The sequence below is a fragment of the Microcebus murinus genome, chromosome 18 (assembly GCF_040939455.1).
Source record: "Microcebus murinus isolate Inina chromosome 18, M.murinus_Inina_mat1.0, whole genome shotgun sequence".
NCBI classification, from domain to species: Eukaryota; Metazoa; Chordata; class Mammalia; order Primates; family Cheirogaleidae; genus Microcebus; species Microcebus murinus.
The window spans coordinates 40832119-40846533 of record NC_134121.1 but is presented as its reverse complement, the minus strand read 5'-3'; the positions used below and the strand labels follow the sequence as shown (position 1 = coordinate 40846533).

The window sequence follows — 14415 nt, the reverse complement described above, 5'->3', positions numbered from 1 at the left end:
GTTCATGAAGTTTAAGCCGCCGCCTTCATAAAACAAAAGTGCAAGGAGAAGCAGTAAATGATGACAGAGAAGCTACAGCAAGTTATTCACAAGATCTAAAATCACTGATGAAGGTGACAACACTAAACAAAGTTTCAATGTAGATGAAACAGCCTTGGCCGGGCGCGGTGGCTCACGCCTGTAATCCTAGCACTCTGGGAGGCTGAGGTGGGCGGATTGCTCGAGGTCAGGAGTTCGAGACCAGCCTGAGCAAGAGCAAGACCCCCATCTCTACTATAAATAAAAAGAAAGTAATTGGCCAACTTACATAGAAAAAATCAGCGGGGCATGGTGGCACATGCCTGTAGTCCCAGCTACTCGGGAGGCTGAGGCAGCAGGATTGCTTGAGCCCAGGAGTCTGAGGTTGCTGTGAGCTAGGCTGACGCCATGGCACTCACTCTAGCCTGGGCAACAAAGCGAGACTCTGTCTCAAAAAGCAAAAAAAGAAACAGCCTTATATTGGAAGATGGCATCCAGGACTCATAGCTGGAGTGGAGGAGTCAATGCCTGGCTTCAAAGCTTCAAAGGACAGGCTGACTCTCTTGTAAGAGGCTAATGCAGATGGTGATTTTACGTTGAAGCCAATGTTATTTGCCATTCCAAAAACCCTAGGGCCCTTAAGAAGTATGCTAAATCTACTCTGCCTGTGCTCTATAAATGGAAAAGACCCTGGATGGCAGCATATCTTTTTTTTTTAAGAGATGGTGTCTTGCACTATTGCCCAGGCTGGAGTGCAGTGGCAGGATCACAGTTCACTGCAACCACAAACTCTTGGACTCAAGTGATCCTCCTGCCTCAGCCTCCCAAGTAGCTGGGACTACAGGCATGTACCACCATGCCCAGATTTTTTTTTTTTTTTTTTGTACAGATGGGGGTGTCTTGCTATGTTGCCTAGGCTGGTCTTAAACTCCTGGCTTCAAGCGATTCTGCCACCTCAGCCTCCCAAAGTGCTGGGATTACAGGTGTGAGCCACCGTGCCCAGCTGGACTCCAATTTTTAAAAAAATTCTACTGAGGGTAAAATGCTATCAAATAGCATCACATGTCACAGACAAATCTTCTGTGAAAGGAAGAATCAATCAACGTAGTAAATGTCTTTGTCTTATTTTTAAAAACTGCCACAACCATCCCAATTTTCAGCAACCAACACCCTGATCAGTTAGCAGCCATCAACATTGAGGCAAGACCCTCCACCAGCAAAAAGATGACGACTCGCTGAAGGCTCAGATGATTGTTAGCATTTTTCTAGTAATAAAATATTTTAAAATTAAGATACATGCAGTATGTTACATTTTTTAAGACATATTGCTACTGCACATTTATAGACTAAAGGATAGTGTAAATATAATTTTTGTATGCACTGGGAAAACAAATTTGTGACTCGTATTGCAATACTCGATTTCAACGGTCTGGAACTGAACCCACAGTATCTGCAAGGTATGCGTGTACACACAGTTGTCAATCAGAGAAACATATCTGGTTCTCCAAAGAGCACAGATCAAGAAGGAATGTGCTAGAAAGGCAACAGGAGGGATGCACATTAAACTTATGCAAAAACCTTGAGGCCAGCCTAGGTAAATACTAGGAATGACTACTATCGTAAAATATGAAATCTCCCTAGGTAGATTCCCACACAACTGCTCACCAAGGCAAAAGATCACAGGCACTTGGCCCCAGAAAGTTCTCTGGAATTCTCCTGCACTTCCTGGGGGAGCAGCAGCTTTGAGCAATGGCCATCAGCCTCAGGAATGCTCCAACATGCCTAATTCTGACCAGACCAGTGCCTGTGTGCTGACTGGCTGACACCACCGTGATTCTCCACTCCCCGAGATCCCTACGGGGGCAGGTGAGGAGTCATACGAGATGGGAGAGGGACTGAAAAACACAAACCTCAATAACATCAAATAATTTCTAAACATTTTTATTTCAAATCTCTTTTCACCCCTCCCCAAAAAGACATGGGTCGGTACAGCAATCATAAAAAGGAGATACAAACACAAGAGTCAAATGTCTCCCGCACTGACACTTACAAAAAACTTGGAATTGCACGTGGGGTTTCCAAACAGGACCTGCAGCAGCTACTAATGTCCCTTTACAAGAGTCAAACATGCCTATTAATACAGTATATACAGACACCCCATTCTGGAACTAATCTACAGGGACATCCCAACGCCCACCCCTTCCATCCCCAGAAAAATACCAAAACACACCCAAAGTGCATTTGTTTCGTTTATATCAAAACATCTTTCCCATCCCACCCTCAGACCCTCCCACCCCATTTAAGATTGGCCTGCAAGTCTATTTTAACCATTTAGTAATTTTTATAGTTTATGAAAATAAATTATACAGCAACTATTTTAATAAATTAAGCACAAAAAGGGAGGGTAATGGGGGACAACTGAATGGGAAGACAAAAGCCAGGCCACGCTTTGGCTTGGAGGAGGGCGGGGCGCTAAAGTGGACAGAAGTGGTTGCAGTGGGGTGTGGCTCCCCTTCTGAAGAAGAATTGGCAACCACCCCGAGCCCAGAATGACACCCCTCTTCATTAAGTTTCTTAAAAAACAACCAAAAATGTACAGCAGTGGCTATGCCACGGGCAGCACCAGTTTGGGCATTGCAACAACCGGGTTACCCAGAGTGGTGCCTTGACCCTGCTTGTCCCTTGGACAAGGTTCTGGGCCTAAGAGTGAGGGGCAGGTCCCTGTCCAAGGGAGCACCGGAGATGGAGTATTCAGACCAGCCTTCCCGCTCTCGAGCTGGCTAGGCAGCTAAGGATGCAGCTCTGAGAGGGGCTGTGTGGTTTGTGATTATCCTGGATTCTGAGCAAGCGTGTCCTAAGCCTTCCTTACACTCTTATCTCCAGGAGCAACTACGATCGCAGTCCAGCTGCAACCAAACACGCATGTCTTCCCACCATGGCTGGCTGCTTTCTGCCTGCCCCTTGATGTCTCCTGGCATTGCAGAAGAGGGGGAGCAAAGGGAAAGGGAGTGGTTCCAAGTACCCTCTAAACCCTTTAAAGATGAAATGGGAACGAAGGCATGTCACAAACTCAGCATGCAGGACTGGCTTCCTGGGAGGTAGATGGGAGCAGGAGGGGATGGGAGAAGCTGTAGAGAAGACAGGAAGGGACACAGGAAGAAACTGGTGACACCTACCAGAAAGGTCGAGAAGCAATGAAAAGGACAAGGACAATATGAAATCTGCATGTAAAGAAGGTGTTTTGCTGGCAGATTAGAGAATCAATACTTTAAATACAACTCATCACTCTATTTTCCTAACTGCAGTACCTGAGTCCCTAGTGCCCGACTCTCTGATCCGACCCCCATCTCACTGCTCCCGAGACGTCACTCTCCATTTTCTCAAGACCTCCTGTAGTTTTGTGCTGAGCACGAAGGCTCCCATGTCAAAACAGGATATATCACAGGGACTGGCAGGCTTGAGCTTTGTGGCCCAATATCCTATAGCTATCTGAGTGTAGGTGTGGGCACACTTTCTTTTTTTTTTTTTTTCTTTTTTAATAAAAAAGGTTTTACTCCCCAGGAGCAAATAAATCATTTTGAACTACTGATAAACACTGCTGCAGTGAAAAGAAAGATGGCTACATGTATGCAATAGCACAAATTCAGTGTAAGAACAGCTGTGTTGACAATCAGAGATAAAAATCACTTATCCATTCCCCCCTTTCCCACAAACCAAACCAAGAGGATTCCCATAGGGAAAATGTCTAACTCAAAAGCTCCTCCCTTGTGGACAGGGGGCATGTCATTCTCTTAAAAGTGGAAAACAAATGCAGGTCTCCCCCCAGTGGAGATGCTCTCTACATCCCAACTGGTAGCAAGACTTCTGCAAATGAAGACACACACACACACACACACACACACACACACACACACACACACACACACGTGTGTGCACATGCACACAGACTTTCAGATCTCCTTCCAGCAGCCACAGAGCTACATCCCAGGGCCTTAGCCGCTAACTTCAGGGCTCCACAACTAAGGCAGAGGCAGCAGGGACTGAAAGGATCTAACCTAAGGAAAACGTCCCTCCCTCTCTCCACTTTCTGCTGGGACCAGAGGGCTTTGAGCAAGCCACGCTCTTCTGGGGGCCCAGGGGTGAGGGCTGACAAGGCCAGCAGCACCCCAGGGCACTTCTGGCTCTACTGTGGTCTCTCACCCTGGGTCTGAGAACTCTAACTACCCCCTGCTCCCCAGTTCTTCCTGGATGTGTTACAGGGACAATTGCAGCTATCTCCTCATCATTCCCACCCTCAAGAAGTGGCTGACATGATCAGCCCAAGTGAGAATCAGGAGAGGAGGAAGGGGCAGGAGCCATGGAGGCTAGCTCCCCTGGGCCAAGCCTCTCTTCCATGTGCCTCCACAGCTCCCGTTCCAGGGTGTCACATTCACTTTATCTGTGCACAGGCAGATAACCAGGCCCAGGTCATCACCAATGCTCCCAAACTCCTTTAAGAGCCAGCTTTCATCCACCAAAGCCCCTCCCCTCCTAACTCCTGTGCACCCAACACAGCACACGCATTTCAAGTAACAGCAAGTTGTAGCAGTAGTTGTCACTAGCTCACATTGGTTCACACCCAACCTGAGGAAGGTTACAGTAGATCAGTCGTAAACAAGTGATGGCTATACATGCAGGGCCTGGAGCTACTGACATCACCCACCCACAACCTAGAAATTAACAGTGGGTCCCTAGAAGTGAGAGCCTTTTCCAGTTTGTGACTTTAAAATACAACGACCAGAAAGGAATGCATTCCCCCTGTAGATTGCATTCAATCAGCAGTTTGCACAGCACTGGCAAACTCAGGGCGGGCCTGGTAAGGAAGGAGAAGGGCAAGTGCTGACCGCCGGCCCTGCTGCTCCTGGCTCCATCTCCAGCCAGGGTGCACCTGCACAACGGGCTGAGCCCCACACCTCCCTTTCACCTAACATGTTCTATGCAAAGCCATCCATGGAGACACCAAACACCCTGACAGTTTGTCTCCTCTTGTGCTGCTCTGTTTGGCGGTCCACTCTACTAAGGAACTTCAGCACAGACAGATCACAGTTAAACACTACCCTCCCCAGGAGGAGAAAGGTGGGTGGTGAGGTTGGGCCATGCCTCCTCAGCTGGTTTGGTTTTGTACCTGAGTATACAGAATTCTCCAGCAGAAAGCCCAGTCCCGTGGGGGTGCAGGGGCTCTCTCACACGGCCTGAGCTGACAGCAGTGAGGCCCCTGGAGATGGGCAGGAGCCCTGACGACTTTCAGCTTTGGGCTCCACCTCACCATCTAGACCAGTCTGATGACTGAAGTTTCAGTGTAGACCACTGCACTGGAAAAGGATTCTTTATCGATGTTGCTCTAAGAGGACTGTGTACTCTTCAGTCCACACCATGCAGATTTCTGCATCCTTGCTTTTGTTCTCGTGTCTCATCTCACTGTCCAGCCCTCACCTACAACCCGAAGCTTCATGGGCACGAAACTTTCCCAGACCATCCAGTCCATCCCGATCTTACCCACTCTAAGCATCTTTAAAGACAGTCCTTGATTTTCTGCCAGTGAGTCACTCTCCAACTGCTTCATGTGTGGCAGGCACCTAAAAGCTCCCTTTAGGCCACAGATCATATCTTCTACCTCTTAGGTTTCCCACAGTATCTAGCCCAAAGCCAGGCAAACACACACCAAAAAATCATTTTAAAATTATGGGTAGCCGAAATGGGACAAATAAAAAAGATCCCAGGTTGCATACCAGCCACTTGAGGATAATGGATTTCAGACTTCGGACTCTACAGTGGGGTGCTATTTTCTGGAAAATGGAGAGTTACATGTACTCACTCTCAAGAGGCAAGAATCACAGGGTAAGCCAATTCTGGGATTACAATCTTACTTGGTTGATAATAGTGTCACGGAAGCCAAGGAGAGAAGAGGTACCACATGACAAATCAGATATGGGCTGTGTTTATGCTGCAAAGCTCATCTTACAGGCCACCTCTTTACAGCCAGGTAATGATGCAAGTTTCCTCCCTGTTCAGCTACTAGGAGGAAGACTGGTCACTCCATGTAGGACATAAGGCAGAAGGCCAAAGCAGTTCTATAAATTACCAAGACACTGGGGCCTTACCCAACCCATCAGGAAACCACAAACCTGACATTATTTATCTCACGAGATGAGGCAGATACAAGCATGGGGAACCCAAATGAGGCAGTCTCATGGAAAACTTACTGCAAGAGTAATAAAGACCTGACAGCTCAATTGTCACATTTCAATAGCAACCTGTCCCCAGAGTAACACTATAGGAAAGCACACTCATAACGTTGTGTGATGTGGCAACAGCCAGCTGCAGAAACAATTTAAGACCATTGAAGTTATTCTCCCCCCCTCCTCCACATCTACCTGAAATATGACTCTCAGATCAGCACCTAACAGACTTTCCAATGAATGGAGGGACAACAGATTGGATGCAGGAAATGTCTGGTTTGCTAGACTGAACACAGGAAAATAAAGGAGCCCTTGCCACCTCCCATCCCAGAAATAGGACAACAATGATAAACCTAAAAACATGAGATGTGATGCTCTCCTCCTCTGATCTAAGGAAATCCCGTTAGGGCTGAGTTGCTAGAGAGCTTTCTCTAGGAAGAGCACAACCTACCAGAGTTTTGTTTCTCATCTTCCTCCACATTCCCTCTCACTAGCTGACAGACACATGGAAGTAACAATGACTCCTAAGTTGTGGATATGTTTGCCATTAAGACTCTAGAAGAATGCTCCATTAATCTAAGCAGCCTGTGATTGGCTCTGGACTGCTCAGGTGATGAGATATACTATTGTCCTGACAGCTGGCAGAAGCAATAGCAATGATACCACCATGACCACAGTGAAATGTACAGTTATTTCCAGGGGCAATGGGCTAAGGGTGAAGGAAGAATGGGGTTAATTTCAAGTCACAGAGCTTAAGGAATTAAGCAAAACAAAACTAATACAGCTTCCAAGAGAGTTGATTCCAAAATCAGCTTCCTAAACCTTAAAAGGAAAGGATGTGTGGAGTCACTACTTGCCCCAGCAAAGGCCATTTGACAGTTTTTGTCCAATAATCTTCTCTTCGAGACCACCCACTCTCCTTTCTCTCCTGCTCCTACTGAAGCTACCCACAGCAATGAGAAGCAGATTCTCCTTCCTCTAGACACTTCCAATCCTGTTTTGCACTCCTCTGGCTCCTCCTGCCTTCTTTAAGGTCCATGGCGGAGGCCCTAACTCTGCCTTTGGCACCAGCCTGGCGACTGTCTCCTCTCCTCTCCTCCCTGCCCTTTCTTTGGACCTGCTTGCTCTCTGCACCACATCCAATCCAATGGGCACAAACCCCAGCTGCCTTCGAGGTAAGTTTTCTATACCAAGAAATGCAAATATCAAAAACAAAAGTTCTGAAAAACAAACAGTGTTGAGACTTCTTCCAGTTTTCCAAAGGAGCTCATCCAGTTGCAGGACACCACGGGAGCGGGTGTGGGAGTGGTGGAGCCCCCACTCAGAGAATTATGGTTGTGTGCTTCTTCCAAGCCCAGGGCTGCCTAGGGGAACCAAAGTCTTTGCACAGGGAATCCCAACCCTTCCTTTTCTCTCTTGTTTTTCTTCTCTCTTCTTTTCATGGTAGCTTCATTTGGTTCTTTAAAACTGGAGCTTGGCAACCAAATGCCTAATCAAAAAAGGAAAAAAATCAGAAAATTATAATAGGTAGAAACAGTAGACCAAAACAGAGTAAAAGAATAGCTTAGCCATTGGTGGAAGAGAAGCACAGTTCAAAAGGACAGTGGAGCCTCGATAGCAAGATGTTTCCATCACATACTATAGCTGGCTGGAGATGCAGCAATGGCCTTTGTAGGGGGTAGTCTGAGGGGCCTGTGACCTGGATGCCAAAACAAGGTCCTGAAATAACTAACAAATATATCCTACCACATTGCCTACATTCTCTTTCCCATATTCCTTAATTTCCCACCCACTTTCTCCCTGAGCCTCTGAGAAATCCCTTGTGAGCCTGCTGGCAACAGCCACTTCTGTAGCTTCTGGCTACTGCAGAGGGTTGACATAGAATCACAAAGGCCAGTGTGGCTCCCACCTCCTGACTTGAGACAGGTACTATTCTAGCCACCACTCTGAACCCTGACTCCAAGCACCCTGGCACAAAATCCCCCAGGTAACAACACACACAGACCAAGAAAGCCATTCAGAACTCCCTAATTACATCCAGCCTGACCAACAAGAAGTCATAAGAGCCAAATTTCATACCCTAAAGACCTTCCCCTGGGGAAGTGTTACTTCCCCTTTTCAAGGGGTCCTAGGGTCTAAATCAGCAGCAAACATAGCATTACACTTCTTATTTGCTACAGGCAACACTCCTACTATCACAGCAAAAAGGAACGTGGGAGTTCAGTTCAAACCTTTGCCAATACATGACTGCCCCAACACTCACGACAAGTGGCTACCCCCAGACTCTACCTAATCATCCCATGCTCCTTCCCATCTGGGGCAGCAGGGCCTTTATACTTGTAGGTTGCCTTGCCCAGAATGCTCTGTTCCCATATCCTCCCATGGCTGACTCCTTGATATTCAGATATCAGTTGAAATGTCACCTCCTCACAAGGCCTTTCCTGATCATCTAAATCTGAGTAGTACCCCACTACTAATCACTAAACTTCACCAGTTTTATTTTCCTTATAACATGTACATTCACCTGAAATCACTTATTCATTTATTTACATGTTTGTTGTCTGTCTGTCCTTACAAGCTCAGGAAGAACAGGGCCTTTGACTGTCCTGCTCAGCACTCTATTCCCAATTCACACTTGGTACTTACATATACAGCTAACTACTGAATGAAAACTCTTGAGGAAAACCATCCCATCTTTGGATCTGTTAAAAGGGTTCTTCTAAAGCTGGACTGAAATCTAACTCATTGTAACTTTCATTTATTTTGGTCCTTGTCCTCCTCCCCACTGGAACCATACAGAATAAGCTTATTACTCTTCCTTAGTGAAAACTCATCAAATACTTCAGCTGTCCCACCCTAAAACTTCTCTACTTCAGCTTAATCATATTTCTATTCCCTTCATTTATTCCCCAGATGATGAAGTTTGGAGCACTCCACCACCCTAAGGCCTTTCTCTGAATGTGCTCCTGTTTATGTGGGCTCCTTCTGTGGCCACAGCGCTCCTTGAAGTAGTGCTCTAACTGAAGGTCCTAACTACTCCCCAGGGGTGCAGTTGGGCAAATGAACTGCCCTAGGTCCCCCTCTATGTTCCCACCCTAATCTCAACTGCAAAGCCACCATGCAGAGAAATCCGCCTAGGCATTACAGCACTTACAGGTTTTGGAAGTCACTTCTCAGGCATATAATTTATATATAATTGAAGAAATGGTAAGAGATTGTACACCCAGTCCAGGATCCTTTAAGTTAAAACTCTGCTGCCTCCCAGAGTTACCATTCCTGAACCTCTCTTCTCCATTTCTTTTCCTCTTATTAATCCTTATTAGCCCAGCTGACATGCTTTCCCCAAATAGCAAAGGATCAGGGGCTTCTAAAGAGCCAAGATGAGACACACAGTTATTAAACTATTAGGGTTGATCTAAAAAAAAAAAAAAAAAAGAAAAGAAAAGAAAAAGAGACACACAGTTAGGTTCGCCTTAGCCAGGCTGAAGGAAACTCATGGGACCTCAACACCAATTGTCATTCTCTCCCATTAGGAAAAGATGAGAGAGGGTGTGGAGATTAAGGGCTCCTTTCTGCTCTAATGCTCCTGTGGGTTTTTCCCTTTTGTTTTGTGTGGAGGTTAGACTGAGGAACAGAGAAAGTGAAAAGCAGAAGTATTTAGTGCTTAAAAACAACACCACACACTAAGAGGAAAGCCAGGAGTCACTGGCAGTTGATCTTGCTTGTCCCCAATACCAGCAAAGTCACAGCTCTCTGACAATTGTGTTCCCTCCTCACCTCAGCTTTGCAATGTTCACTAATACAATTTAAAAGACTAATTAGAATTCATCTGCACAAACCAGTATGCCAAGATATTTTATGGGAAAATAAATGAGTAGAACTCAGTTAGTATAGTAATGGAAGAACAGCCTCTTATTTTTTATTTATTTATTTAGAGACAGAGTCTCGCTTTGTTGCCCAGGCTAGAGTGAGTGCCATGGCGTCAGCCTAGCTCATAGCAACCTCAGACTCCTGGGCTCAAGCAATCCTGCTGCCTCAGCCTCCCAAGTAGCTGGGACTACCGGCATGCGTCACCATGCCCGGCTAATTTTTTCTCTATGTATTAGTTGGCCAATTAATTCCTTTCTATTTATAGTAGAGACGGGGTCTCACTCTTGCTTAGGCTGGTTTTTTTTTTTTTTTGAGACAGAGTCTCGCTTTGTTGCCCAGGCTAGAGTGAGTGCCGTGGCGTCAGCCTAGCTCACAGCAACCTCAAACTCCTGGGCTCAAGCAATCCTCCTGCCTCAGCCTCCCGAGTAGCTGGGACTACAGGCATGCGCCACCATGCCCGGCTAATTTTTTCTATATATATTAGTTGGCCAATTAATTTGTTTCTATTTATAGTAGAGACGGGGTCTCGCTCTTGCTCAAGTTGGTTTCGAACTCCTGAGCTCAAACGATCCGCCCGCCTCGGCCTCCCAGAGTGCTAGAATTACAGGTGTGAGCCACCACCGGCCCTTAGGCTGGTTTTGAAGTCCTGACCTCAAGCAATTGCCCGCCTCGGCCTCCCAGAGTGCTAGGATTACAGGCGTGAGCCACAGCGCCCGGCTGGAACAGCCTCTTAAATGAATTCCTTACTTAATTCACTTACTCTCTTGAACAATTTACTTTACAATGGCCCAAATGCAACTCTAAATAGAAGAGTGAGCTGTTTTCCTCATCCCCATATTCCAAGCTGTGGGACACGGTGGAGATCTCACTGAAGTACATGCCTATTACTATTATAGCATGTCTACATTTCCTTCGATGAAGTTTTCTTCCCCTTTGGTTTTCTGCTTTATATATAATTTGCACAATGTCAGGGAGATCAGCCAAAGTATGAGAGAAGGCTGCACATTCACACACTTGTGTGTCCTCCTCCATGCCTATGTTTAGTGATTAGCTTGCATGTTTCTTGGAAAATATTCTTTGAGCCTTTCTTTTTCATGTTTGTCTGCTTTTCTCCCAAGTGGGGTATGTGCCCCTTAGGGACTTCAGTATCAGATTTGGTAACTCTGTGGACAGATGTCTGATAAGGGCTGTACATGTAGGGAGATGAGGGGTGGGGCATGGGGCTCCATGCAGGATGGTAGCTGCCCAGGAAACAATGTGGCTAGACAGTGAGGCAGAGAGTGCCTACCCTTGGTGGCGATCAGCAGGGGGCCCCTCGCTACGTGGAGGATTCCACCTCCTGCTTCTGTTTGGAAATGAGCTGCGCTTCCTTTAGAGACAGGTATACCTCTTCCTGAGGATCATAGTAGTAGAACTTTCGGATATACGAGATCAGAGGTCTGTGGAAAACAAACAAGGGATATACATACACAAAGGGTTATTTATATAGAATATAAAAGAAATACCTCCTTTGTTCAACCCATCTTTGTTCCCTATATGGTTAAGAATATACCAAAGACTCTGCCAACCTAACAAAATTCCTATTTTCTCACTTATTATAGTTCTGTCTCCTGCAATCTTGCCACTTCCACTGTACTCTTCATAAAGATTGCAGAAGGGAGGCCGATAGACACACTTTCTCTTCCCTTCTGGCTGCCATATGACAGTTCCAGAGTTAGGAGCTAAGGCACAGGAGAAGTGAAAGGATAATACCTGTGAATATTTTATGCCAGGCTCTGCATAAGCAGCTTACAGGCCTCACTAACATTTGTAACTCACCCCCTCCCTTCCTGCCCCAACCCTAATGACCCCACTGTACTTAGGCAGTGGGAGATCCGGGATGTGATCTATCCTGACGAGCTGTCGGATCCGGAATCTGCAAAGGTGCTGGAGGGATTTGACATTGCTGAAACGGGAGACTGGATAGAGCAGCTGGACAGGAGTTGGTGGCAGTCCTTCAAGAACGAAAACAAAGGGAAATATTCAGAGGGAACAATGAGCTAACTATTATCCAACTTCCTCCCTTCTTTTTTGGAGACAGAGTCTCACTCTTGCCGGGCAAGTGCCGCTGTGGCGTCAGCCTAGCTCATAGCAACCTCAAACTCCTGGGCTCAAGCAATCCTCCTGCCTCACCCTCCTGAGTAGCTGAGACTACAGGCATGCGCCACCATGCCCGGCTAGTTTTTTCTATTTATAGTAGAGACGGGGTCTTGCTCTTGCTCAGGCTGGTCTTTAACTCCTGAGCTCAAGCAAACCTTCCACCTTGGCCTCCCAGAGTGCTAGGATTAAAGGCATGAGCCACTGCACTTGGCCATACAACTTCCCTTGTAAAGAGAATCCAGGGAGGGGAAATGAGCCTTCTTTATCGTTCATATATGTAATTCTATGCAAAATCCCTTCCACAAAGGGCTGTTGATTTCCATCTGCAGAAGCACCACTATCATATTTCACGCAAGGGAATTTATTCTCCTCTGCCAATGGCCTCCCCGACCTCTGAGAGTCTTACTTCTCAGACCTATGAATAATGCCAAGTTAGAGACTCTGCCTGGAGCCAAGTGGGCAGTTCCAGGCCTGAGGCTCTCAGGGCAGAGCAAGAATCAAAAGCATCCCTGATAGGAATAGAAGACACACTGTTCCACACATCTAGCAGTTTCCTGAAGGTGAAGACTCAGAAAGGCTGTTCAGAGGGCTCCCCACCAAATTCCAACTGGTTAAGTAGAGAGGCTGGTAAGAAGAAGGCAATAGCTGGGATCAAAGTTGACAAGCCTATTACTCCTGCCACTCACTTCAAGTTAGGACAATCAGGTTTAGCCACGTCTTATACCTACTTCCCATCACCTCTCTTCCTGCTTCTGAAATTTTAGGCTGGCTTATTGGAACAGAGAAAAAGAGAATGATGTTTTTAAAAGAACAACAACTACAGTGCTTGGGCAAGCTGAGAGTGTACTACTCAGTGCAAAAGGGCCTGCTGACCAAGGCCAGCCTCACCGGGAGCACCACAGCCCCCCGCATCGACAGTAGCAGGCTCGGCGTGGGGCACCCCAACACCCACAGGGCTGATGCCACAGCATGGAGACATCCAGAATGGCAGGGACACTGGAAATGGTTCAGGGAACTAAGAATATTCTGGTTTCAATCCACAAAGAGGCTATGAAAGGTAAACAAGCAAACTGCTTTGACAAGAAATCTGAGCTGCAAAATCTTTGAAAGAATTCTTTTCTCAGCCATTGTCATATCAAAAGAAATTCTGTAGACACGACTGGTTGGAAAGTAAAATATCTACTATTATTGGGGTTTAATGTCAAACAGTTTTTTTAGTTTTTTTTTTTTTTTTTTTTTTTTTGAGACAGAGTCTCATTCTGTCACCCGGGCTGGAGTGCCATGGCATCTGCCTAGCTCACAGCAACCTCAATCTCCTGGGCTCAAGTGATCCTCCTGCCTCAGCCTCCCAAGTAGCTGGGACTACAGGCAGGCACCACCATGCCCGGCTAATTTTTTCTATATATATTAGTTGGCCAATTAATTTCTTTCTATTTATAGTAGATACGGGAGGCCTGGCACGGTGGCTCACGCCTGTAATCCTAGCTCTCTGGGAGGCCGAGGCGGGAGGATCGTTTGAGTTCAGGAGTTTGAAACCAATCTGAGCAAGAGCTAGACCCCATCTCTACTATAAAATAGAAATAAATTAATTGGTCAACTAATATATATAGAAAAAATCAGCCGAGCATGGTGGCGCATGCCTGTAGTCCCAGCTACTCGGGAGGCTGAGGCAGGAGGATTGCTTAAGCCCAGGAGTTTGAGATTGCTGTGAGCTAGGCTGACACTACGGCACTCTAGCCTGGGCAACAGAGTGAGACTGTATATAAAAAAAATGAATAAACAAATAAATATAAAATAAAATGTCATTATCTGTCACAGCCAAGAGAGGCCTAAGGAGACATGATAACTAAATATAATGTGGTACCATGGATGGTATTCTGGAACAGAAAAAGGACATTAGGTAAAAAGGAAATCTGAATAAAGTGTGGACATTAGTTAATAATAATGTATTCCAGGTTGAGCAACATAGGGAGACCCCATCTTTACAAAAAATTTAAAAAACTACCCATGCATGATGCTGTGTGCCTCTGTAGTGCCAGCTACTTGGGTAACTGAGACAGGAAGATCACTTGAGCTTGGAGTTCAATTCAAGGCTGCAGTGAGCCATGATGGCACCACTGCACTCCAGCCTTGGGTGACAGAGACAAACAGACCTTGTCTTAAAATAAAA

General features: G+C 46.2%; 1 protein-coding gene across 3 annotated transcripts in view; it reads right to left on the bottom strand.

Annotated features, from left to right (window-relative positions):
- Nucleotides 1-1943: 1943 nt before the first annotated feature.
- SOCS7 (suppressor of cytokine signaling 7) overlaps nt 1944-14415 on the bottom strand; it is a 34138-nt gene continuing 21666 nt past the window's right edge. For all 3 annotated transcript variants that reach the window (XM_012765958.2, XM_012765959.2, XM_012765960.2), the window contains 3 exons: nt 11965-12100; nt 11395-11545; nt 1944-7725 (listed from right to left, as the gene is read on the bottom strand). In XM_012765958.2, the coding sequence (XP_012621412.1) occupies nt 11425-11545; nt 11965-12100 (257 nt within the window). In that variant the 3' untranslated portion in view covers nt 1944-7725; nt 11395-11424. The remainder of the gene's footprint in view (nt 7726-11394; nt 11546-11964; nt 12101-14415) is intronic.